At 44.1% G+C, this 10,746-nt stretch overlaps 1 protein-coding gene across 1 annotated transcript in view; it reads left to right on the top strand.

The window, feature by feature from the left end:
- trpm6 (transient receptor potential cation channel, subfamily M, member 6) overlaps positions 1-10,746 on the top strand; it is a 57,226-nt gene continuing 46,480 nt past the window's right edge. Inside the window, exons 1-7 of the mRNA XM_063195777.1 lie at positions 1-73; positions 1,029-1,108; positions 1,245-1,283; positions 2,053-2,239; positions 4,951-5,164; positions 6,139-6,263; positions 6,515-6,686. Of these exons, the coding sequence (XP_063051847.1) occupies positions 68-73; positions 1,029-1,108; positions 1,245-1,283; positions 2,053-2,239; positions 4,951-5,164; positions 6,139-6,263; positions 6,515-6,686 (823 nt within the window). The 5' untranslated portion in view covers positions 1-67. The remainder of the gene's footprint in view (positions 74-1,028; positions 1,109-1,244; positions 1,284-2,052; positions 2,240-4,950; positions 5,165-6,138; positions 6,264-6,514; positions 6,687-10,746) is intronic.

The raw sequence follows: 10,746 nt of genomic DNA, 5'->3' as shown, positions 1-10,746 counted from the left end.
TGAACTCAGAAGCACTGAACTTTTTCCAAACTAGGCACATGTGGCAGAGATGCGATTGGCTTGAGGAATGGAGGTAATTCCGATAATTTTGTCACCTCGTGAAAGGGCTACTGATGTTTAAACGTTAGATAGATCTCGCTATGGAAAAAAAAATATTGGACATGCTATATTGTCAGCGTGAAAGGCACCTTTTATAGGCTACAGGTGGCCTAATTAGTGAAGCCGTTTTATTTAATTTATTTAGCACGTTTGTAGAAGTCATGCCATTTTCGAACACTATGAAGCTCTGGAAAGTGGGGGATTTATTGCTATGAAAGTTTCCTTTTGAGCGGTACCATTTGAACTTTTTAACTGTAAACTGCATTATAAGCCTATATACCATCGTACAATTCCTCTCAAACAGTAATGTCAGCAACTTTCACTGGTGTCACTGACTACACACATGCACTGCACACATAGCCTATCCTATTCCAGTAATAGGTGTACACGTTAGAATGCAATAGCACCTTTCGCGCACGAGACCTCGCCTTGAGTTTCAAGCTCTGAGTGTCGTCTCGCCAGTGACTGAGGTGGGAGGGGGTGTTTATGTAGACTCAATGAATGCATGGCGTGGTCCACTTCATGCCTTGCAGTGCCAGGAAGGGGATGTGTGTGCATGCTTCCTGTGAATGCCTTTATTGTTATTATTTTGTATTATATTTTGGACAGATACTGTGATAGTTATTTCAGCACATTCAAAGGAATTCAGGGGCTTTGAATTAATGTTGGGGAATATCTTTCACTGAGAAAATGAAAACTTGGAAAACTTGCTTAGACTGTTTGTAAAATGTCATGATGAAATTTCTCACTTCAAAGTGTGTAATAACACCAGTGTCATAAGGTTATAAAAAGTTATTGACAGGTGAACCGGTTAATAGCTTCCTCCATAACCATGTGTTTTATGTTTTCTGCGATTAAGTAATGCTATGTGGAATGGCTTGATCACACCAATGATGGAGGAAATGTAAATACTCTTTTACCTTTTTTAGTCCTCTAAAAGTTGGATTGAGGGAACTTTCCTCAAGAGAGAATGCATGAAGTTCCTTCCAGCATCCAAAGACACTCACAGGTCTGACAGATTGTTTTGTTGTATTAAAAAAAAAAAAATGTCCTGACAGCTCTTTTCCCAAAAAATGTTCTTAGCTCCCACAAAACACGTTCTTTCCCCCCAAAATATGTTTCTTTTCTTTCTCTTTTTTTTCCAGATGTTCTACGGTTTGTCAGGTGTGCCAAAATCTTATCAGGTACCACAACCTATAAAGTAATACTTATTGTACACATTGCAATTTCAAATCCTGTCGATGATCTGACATGTGCATATTGTTTTTGACCGTGAAAAGTGTCTCCCTCTATCTCATGTCTGTCTTACACCTCCCCTTGGTTTTTGAATGAGGAGTGGCTAGATGTCTGTCCGACTGTCAGCCTGTAACTGACTGCTGGCAGAGTTCAGTGGTAAAATGTTAGTACACTTCAAAATCTCATACAGATGCAGGGCTCTAAATTAAAACCAGCCAACCGGCCAAATGTTGGTGAAATTTCAGTTTGACTGAAAAAAACAACTTACTAGCCACTTTGACCATTAGCGTGTGTTTCTTTGGCTAGTAAGATTAACATCTACTAGCCATTTTGGCTGGTGATGAAAAGGTTAATTTAGAGCCCTGTACATATGTGATAGGGACTGAGCTATTTGCTAAGACCTTTAGCTCAGTCAGTGGTTTCACACTCGTGCCCCATGCCAGTAGCCTAGAAATCTAGACGCCCCTAGCGACGGCAAATTGCTGTACGGGTCTGGCTCGCCGGGCTACCATGCCAGGGGATTGCTGGAGGCCGCGAGTTTGAGCCCCCAGTGGTGGACTGCACAGGATGACCTCGGTTACACGTCTGTCTGTCTGTCTGTCTGTCTGTCTGTCTGTCTCTCTCTCTATCTATCTATCTATCTATCTATCTATCTATCTATCTATCTATCTATCTATCTATCTATCTATCTATCTATCTATCTATCTATCCCCCCAGGTGCTGCTGTGGGAGGCTGATAGGGGAGCACTCAGCGTTCCCCCCGAGACGGCTGACCCTCTCCCAGGCAGAGGTGGAGCAGGAAGCTGGGGAGTGGTCCGTGGAGCTCCATACCCAGACCAGTCCCACAGACGCCTACGGCTCCATTGACTTCCAGGACAGTGCCAAGAGGTCATGCCGGGCCAAGGTAACACACAAATACACACAGATAACTCAAGTAGTGTTATTTGTTATTTTGACGATTATGTATGCAACTTCAATCCACATTTGTACTGTATGTGTATTTATTTGATGATGTGTGTATTTTTACGTACATTGACATTTTTAAGCCTTTCTGCACATTTTGAAGTTTTACCAGCTGTCTTCAAGCTGTCATCTAGGTTATAGCGTCGTATGTGACAAGTAAACTACTTAACTCGTCACCAAAGTGACAAATAAACTACTCAACTCGTCACCAAAGTATTGACTTACAACTGTGACTGACTATTTCATTCTTTGACACTCCGCTGTATGTTGTCTTCAGTCTTCAGTATGTTATCATAATATTATATAATGTAGTATAAAAATCTGTCCCTGGTGATATAATACAAACAAAAATATATTATATTGTATTATATTACATTATATTATATTATATTATATTATATTATATTATATTATATTAATTATGTTATATTATATTATATTATAATTAGGGGTGGGCATAGATTAATTTTTTTAATCTAGATTAATCTCACTTTAATTATGAAATTAATCTAGATTAATCTAGATTAATCTATATCAAAATGGCTCATTCAGAATAGGCACGATAGAGAAATAATGCCGAAAAAACCTTGGGGTTTCTTAAGACAGATGGCGCATTAGACCAGAGCTCATCTTTTTTTCCAAAATGCATCTCATCTTCAAAAAATGGTCATGTTGATACTTGGAGATGAAAAAAATCACAGCAATATGTGTAAAGTGTGTCCAATATGTTAGGAAGCATTTACAGTTATAAGATACTGAAATTTCAAAATGAACAGCGCTATAAGTTGTAGATGCAAATACAGATAAATCGATCAAACATTTTGGCTATTTAAACAAAATTACCTCAACAATTCAGCATTTCATTTCTAATGGAGAGAGAGAGAGAGAGAGAGAGAGAGAGAGAGAGAGAGAGAGAGAGAGAGAGAGAGAGAGAGAGAGAATCTGCCACTGACTTAAAAGGAGCAGCGGCTCCTTAAAGAGAGGGAGGAGCTCTGCGCGTAGTAGGCACAGCCAGGGCACAGCAGCCCTCAGCAGAGGCAGGCTACTGGATATTCCTATCTAGAACCTACAGCACTGGCACACTGCGATTTGACAGTTGTCTTCAGAGTTAGAATGCCAGATGAGTTACAACTCGGCATGAATTCAGTTTGCAAAAAAAAAAAAGTCAAGCGCGACAACCGCGAGGTTTATTACCGTCGGACATGAGAATATCTCACTGAATCGCAAATGTGCGCGATTGCAACACAAACATTCAGCGAGAGTAGATATTGACAGTTTCAGTTTGACAATCTTCAAAATGCATAGGACTATCACACGGAATGTTTTGCAATTATAGCACAGGCAAGATTTCTGGAAGTTGCTGATGTATTCTATGCAATGCGTGAGGAAATGTAGGCTATGTCGGGCTGGTAGCTACTCACACACAATAATGCTTCACCTCAAACAATAACGTCTCTTTAGTCTACCACTTATGAAAAAGCACTCAAACAACAACTAACACGGCAGAGGGATGAATGTTTTCAGCTGCAAACACTTCATATTTAGTAGGTCTGCTGAAACAACAGGTGGAGAGAGGAGAAGCGACTGGAGCGCAGTCTAAAAGCGTCTGTCAATTAAACGCTATGGTGACGTGCATACCCAAACTCCAAACCTATATTTTGAGAATAGATTAACGTGCGATATTTTCTTTATCGCGCGACAAGAGTCTCACATTATCGCAGCACGTTAACGCCGATAACGGCCCACCACTAATTATAACACAGGATAGCTAGCTGCAAGTACTGCAACACGGAGGACATCAGCGAGGACAGAAGTGTTAAGATTATCATATGCAATTATATATACAATATAATAGGACAGGGCTTCGTTTCTCAATTGGGAAGTAGTTAATTTCTTAGCAACGTTGCAGAGTAGATACTAAAAAAGTTGCTAACTCCTGTGTCTTGAACGTTAGCACACAAAGTAACTACTGCTTGGAGTAATGTGCACTCTGAAGTAGTGGTGACTTTGAAAGTGAGGCGCCTCCTATCTGTATCTCGACAGTGAAGTTGAAGTACAGCTGGAGTAGATAGATCCATTGAGTCCAGACATCACCTCAGCCACCCCAAGTAACACATACCGCTAGTCTACTTCAGAGTGTGACTCCACCCATAAGCTAAACTTTTAGTACATATTTGACACACAAAAATGTGTCAATATCTTTTAATCCTGTGGTGCTAAAGCATTGAAAATCAATCGACATGCACACAAAGTCATGATACAGCTGCGAGAGTGTTCACAACACAAATTCACGTCATGTAATTTGTTCGTGAAAAAAATATGTCATGTCCTAGGAATCTGATGAATCCCACACTGATAGTATACTTTTAGCTGTATGCCGATTGAATTTTCATTTGGAGGTGTAATTAATGAAATATTTGGATTAGAAAATATTGGAACAGTCAAGATTAGCAATATGATAATCTTGACTGTTCTGTCCTCGCTGCTGTCCTTCGTGTTGCAGTACATGCAGCTGTCCTGTGTTATATAATATAATATACGTAATAATATAATATAATATAATATAATATAATATAATATAATGGAATATACGTAATATAATATAATTTAACATAATAACCCTGACTGTCTTGTCCTTACCACTGCCCTCAGTACGTACGACTGTCATGTGACAGTAAGGTGGAGCAGCTGTCCCGGCTGATGCTGTCGGAGTGGCAGATGGAGGCTCCAAAGCTGCTCATCTCAGTACATGGTGGAGCCGACTGCTTCCCACTTGCTCCCAAGGTGTGGCAGGCCTTTGGCAGGGGACTCATCCGAGCAGCAGAGAGCACCGGGGCCTGGATACTCACCGATGGCATCAACACAGGTGCGAGGGATCACCCGGGTTTGTCTATAGCCCGATTGGCACAGTAAAAAATTACCTATGGACTACTGGTTATTCGCAATTACCCCTGCAGCTCTGTGTTATTTTGTGGTGCATTCGGACGGGATAATAAAAGGTCTGTGACTTCCTCCATTTTTTCCCGCAAAACACAGTGGGTCATTTGTTGAGTTATTACTTCATAAAATGGCGCATTCGCACGGGACTAAGAACTCCATTGGTGATAGAAGTCCTGTGCAAATTACACTTAGCAAAAGCTTGTATCCAAAGCCACTTACGAAGAGGGGCAGCCGTGCATCAGCTGTGATCAGATGTTAGTGTGAGGGTGGCGGAAAGTTTGTGTTCTGTGTGTGTTGTTGCACTGTTTTTTCTTTTTCTTTCACTTGCTATGCTCTCTCCCTGCTCACTGATCTACAGCTGTGATGCAGTGTGCGCAAATAGACATATCACTAAACCAAAAACAACGGTGTACTTTCAGAGATAGGCCTATGTTGTTTCTAAGAATAATCTTGATTTTGGACTGAGGCATACAGTATTTTTATTGAGAGAATTGTGTGGATCTCAAAAGAAAGGCAGGAAGAGAATTCGCTCTCTCTTCGTTGGATGTGCACACACATTCACGCTGAATCTTGCTCCTGTTCTAGGTATTGGTTAGACTGAAGACTTGGCTCTGTCAGCCGCCTAGCGTGCTGATAGAGCACTGTTTTCTTGTGAATGGCTCACGTCATTCAGTAGTAGGACACGATTGGTCCACCAAAGCTAACTGAACTATTTTAATCTGTATTTGTTCTGTTGAATTGCTTGAAGAAAGTTGAAAAGTAAAAAGTTGCAAGTAAACTCTGCAAATGTGAACAGTGTGTGGGAGCTTTCTTGTCTCTAAACACTGCTTAATGTCACAGTAGTGTAGTAGTATGGTAGAAAAGTCTTTTCAATGACTAGTACTGCTGTGCACATCACAGGTGTGTCCAGGTATGTCGGTGAGGCATTGAAAGAGTATGGCACCCACAATCTACGCAGGAGGAACACTGTGGGCATCACCTCCTGGGGGGGCATTGAGAACCACACCGACCTCATAGGCAGAGATGTGAGTGCCACATGATGTGTCCTTTTTGCAATGACGTCACCCAAGATCAGTTTGGAAGCGAAGCAGATATAAACCAGTGGGGTGCAAGTTGCCATTAAATGCTAGATGCACCTACGTACCTGCTTGGAATACATTGAATCAAAGGTGTCTGATGGATTTGGTTATTTGGTTTTGATTTGGATTTGGTTATTTTACTACCACTACTACTACTACTAATAATAATATAACTCTGCCTACCTGTATTGCATCAGGTGCTAAGGCCTTACCAGGCGGTGGGGAACCCTCTGAGTAAGCGGGCGTTCCTGAATGGCTTCCACTCCCACTTCCTGCTAGTGGATGACGGCACTGTGGGAAAGCATGGCGCCCAACTGCCACTGAGGAAGAGACTGGAGCATCACCTGCGCTCACAGAAGATAGACCCCCGTGAGTGTATGTGTGTGTGTGTGTGTGTGTGTGTGTGTGTGTGTGTGTGTGTGTGTGTGTGTGTGTGTGTGTGTGTGTGTGTACTGTAGTAACCTGCGTTCACTGTGGCGGTGCGCTCAGATGCAACGGCCACTCTCTCCCGTGTTTTTGTTTGTTTTGTTTGTAAAATGTGTTTCTCTGAGTGTCTTTCGTGTCAGTGTGTGTCAGAGCAAACACTAAAGGGCTCTGCATACTTCACGTGCGCATTTTGTCGCGTGTGGCGCGAGAACCATTAATGACGTCATCACTTGCGACAGACTATTCATACTTCAGAAGGCTTTCGCTCGCATTGTCGGAAGTGCCCTCTGCTGTTCATGAGAGAAACGGCAGTATCTTTCGCAACTCGCAGCGTGAGTTCTACGGATGTATAAAATAGAAAGCCAAACACGGCTGCTGTAGGGCTACTGAACGTCTGACTTGTGACTTACCACATTGAAACATATATTTTTTGTTGTAGCCTACATTGCCAGATCATTCCAAGACCATGTGAGAGCATTGTTCTGGCGGCAGAATTTTTAAATATATCGCCGAACACAACGTGCTTCTGAACAAAGTAAACAATTGTTTCACTGAACAACATTTAAGAGAGAAGATACAATAACTCTCTAGGACATTTTATTATCCTCAAAATGATGCATGATCCATTCTGTAGTAGCCTACAGTAGTTGTAGCCTCTCTTCGCAACTCCTGCTTTGTCTGCCTACCTGTATGGTCGCTGGTGGCGCACGACAAGTTACAAAATATCTGGGGTGCACGACGTCGCGCCACGGCAGCTCACGACACGGCGTGTGACGTCATTTTGGGTCACGTGACGGCGCGAGTGAGGTCGCGAGTGAAGTATGAAGGAGGGTAGCGCCAGTCACGACAAGTATGAATCCCCCTTAAGGTAGTTTACAGACACTGCTCACTACTGGCTTAGTTCATGATCATCGAGTGCTGTCCATTCTATTTTTCAAGGGAGTTTAGCACTATTCTGCTCGCAGTTAACATTCCACCAACTAACAACAACTGTCAGAGAAATGCAGCAATGAACAAACTCTTCCATGCAATCGGCGAACAACAGACGGTTTCATAATCCTTCTAAACAGATGAGTGGTGGGCTATCACAACTTAAGTAACCATGCTGACCTAAAAACTATCCTTCCAAAATACCACCAGCATGTCAATTTTCCAACAAGGGAAAAAACACACTGGACATGGTATACACATCCAACAAAAAAGTCTACAGAGCAACATGCCCCCCCAAATCGGACTATCTGACCCTGGCACTGTCTGCTACTTCCCGCATACAAACAAAAGGCAAAACTCACCAAACCTGTTCCAAGGGAGGTGAGAGTATAACCAGGGGGCTCAAGCTGCCCTCCAGCACTGCTTTGAAATAACTGACCGGAACATTTTCAAGCAAGCTCCCTCCACCAACAACAACCAAATAGACATTGAGGAGTACACAACCACCATCACCTCCTACATCACAAACTGCATAGACACCGTAACGGACACAAAAAGCGTAATCACTTGGGTCTACCAGAAACCATGGCTGTTCACAGGCTGCTGAGGGCTAGAGACAAAGCCTTCAGAGCTGGGGATGAAGCCTGAAAAACAGCAAGAGCCAATCTGTCATGAGTCATTAGGAAGGCAAAAGGCAAGGCAAAGATTACACACAGAAAATAACCTCCCACGTCAATGATAGCAAAGATGCACAGAGCTAATGGAAGGGCACCCAAGCTATCTCTGACTTCAGCTCAGCATTCAAAACCTCAACTGACTGCTGGACTTCCAGTGCCAGAGACCACAAGCAGTGTGTGTTGGCAACAGCAACTCAGACACCATCACGCTGAGCACAGCAGCTCTGCAAGGGTGTGTACTCAGCCCTCTGCTCTTCACCCTGCTAACTCACGACTATAAAACAACCCACAGTAGCAACCACCTGTTGAAGTTTGTAGATGGCGAGGAGACACACTACAGGACTAAGGTAAACCACCTGGCCACGTGGTGCAGCGACAACAACCCCCTGCTGAACGTTAGCAAGACAAAGGAGATTGTTGTCAACTTACAGAGAGGTCATAGCCAACACCTGCCACTGACCATCGATGGTGCTGCTGTGGAGAGAGTGAGCAGCAGCACAAAATTCCTTGGAGTGCACATCAGTGAAGACCTCTCTTGGACCACCAACACTGCATCACTGGCCAACATAGCCCAACGACGCCTCTACTTCCTGTGCAAACTGAAGCATGCCAGTGCCCCATCATCCATCATGACCACGTTCTACAGAGCATTGACCGCATCCTCACCAGCTGCATCGTATGGGGTGGGAGATACACTGACTACAGCAGGAAAGCCCTGCAGGGTATAATGAACTCAGCTGGGAAGATCATCAAGGCACCACTCCCCTCCCTGCAAGACATCTACAGCAGCCGCCTCACCTGCAAAGCCCTCACAATCGTGAGAGATGAGACTCACCCAGCACTCAACCTGTTTAGTCTCTGGAAAGAGGTACAGGAGCCTACGATCCAGATCCACCAGACTGAACAGTTTTATCCACCAGGCCGTCCCTCCCCTCTCTCCCAGCACTGACTGCTCCACCCACCAGGCAGACAAGAAGCTAAAATCAAACACACTCAAACACACGCACGCACGCACGCACGCACGCACGCACGCACGCACGCACGCACGCACGCACGCACGCACGCACACACACACACACACACACTCGCACTCACACTCACCAGCACCTATGGAACTGCACTATGTGACTGCACCTTTACCTGCACTACCCCACAACTACCGTCTGGGCCCTGCAACATCCAACACACTCTGACGCTCTTACTCTCTTGTTGCTGCTGCCCCTCATAGCTCATGGAAAAGGCCACATACACACACACACACACACACACACACACACACACACACACACACACACACACACACACACACACACACACACACACACACACACACACACACACACACACACACACACACACACACACACACAAACACACACACACACACTCTTAGCTGTCTATCGTGTCCGAAGAAGACTCTTGTTCCAAACGGAGTGGGGTTGGGGAGGGGTAGGGTCAACGTTGTTGACGTTGATGTCATCTCATGTGGCTATGGAGGCCTATTTTGGATCACTCTCCACAGATGGAGCAGGCATGCCCTGATGTTTGAGAGGAGTTGTCTTCTGCCTTCTGGTGTCGCTGTGCATGTCTTGTAGTCCTCTTTTCAATAAAGATGTTGTTTATTTGCTCAGTTGCTTTCTTGCAGGTCTTTCTTCAGGCTGGTCTGTTGGCAGCTATTTCCTCAAGGTGACCAGGGTTGATGTTGCAATGCCTCAGGAGTTATTTTGTGTAGGCCTTGTAGCGTCTCTTCTGGTCACCAGGAGCCCGTTTTGATTCGGGTAGTTGCTCATAGAGGATGTGGGAGACAGTATCCAGGCATGCGGATGGTATGGCCAACCCAGCGTACATGTCTGTTGGCCATGCTGATGGTGCCAGTCGTACTCAGGATGTCAGTGTGGGGGATCCAGTCTTCCCAGGACAGATTGAGTATTCTCTGTAGACATCTGATGTGACACATCTCTATGCTATTTATGTGGCGTCTGTATGGGGTCCATGTTTCTGCCCCATACAGTAGGATGGATAGATACACAGTCTGCGGCTACTTTGGTGCTGATTTTCAGATTTTGATCCAAAACACTCTTTTCCGGAGGCGGCCAAAAGCAGATGAGACTTTATTTATGTGGTTGTGTGTTTCACTGTCAAGACAAGTGTCAGCAGAAACTATGGAGCCTCGGTAAGTGAACTGGTGAACGATGTTGAGTGGATTTCATTTGATATGAAACGTAGCAGGTGAGGGAGATTCAGTGCAGAGCCATGATCTCAATTTTCTTGGTGTTAACCTGAAGAAGACCAAAAGATGTGTAAAGAGCTGAAATGGTGTCCAGGGCATGCTGCATAGACTCAGGAATGTGTGCCACGATAGCACAGTCACACAGGCGTACTGGAGTTCATGGATG

This window comes from Engraulis encrasicolus, chromosome 3 (genome assembly GCF_034702125.1).
Source record: "Engraulis encrasicolus isolate BLACKSEA-1 chromosome 3, IST_EnEncr_1.0, whole genome shotgun sequence".
Classification (NCBI taxonomy): Eukaryota; Metazoa; Chordata; class Actinopteri; order Clupeiformes; family Engraulidae; genus Engraulis; species Engraulis encrasicolus.
Note: the sequence above shows the minus strand (reverse complement) of the source record. Positions and strands in the feature narration are given on the sequence as shown.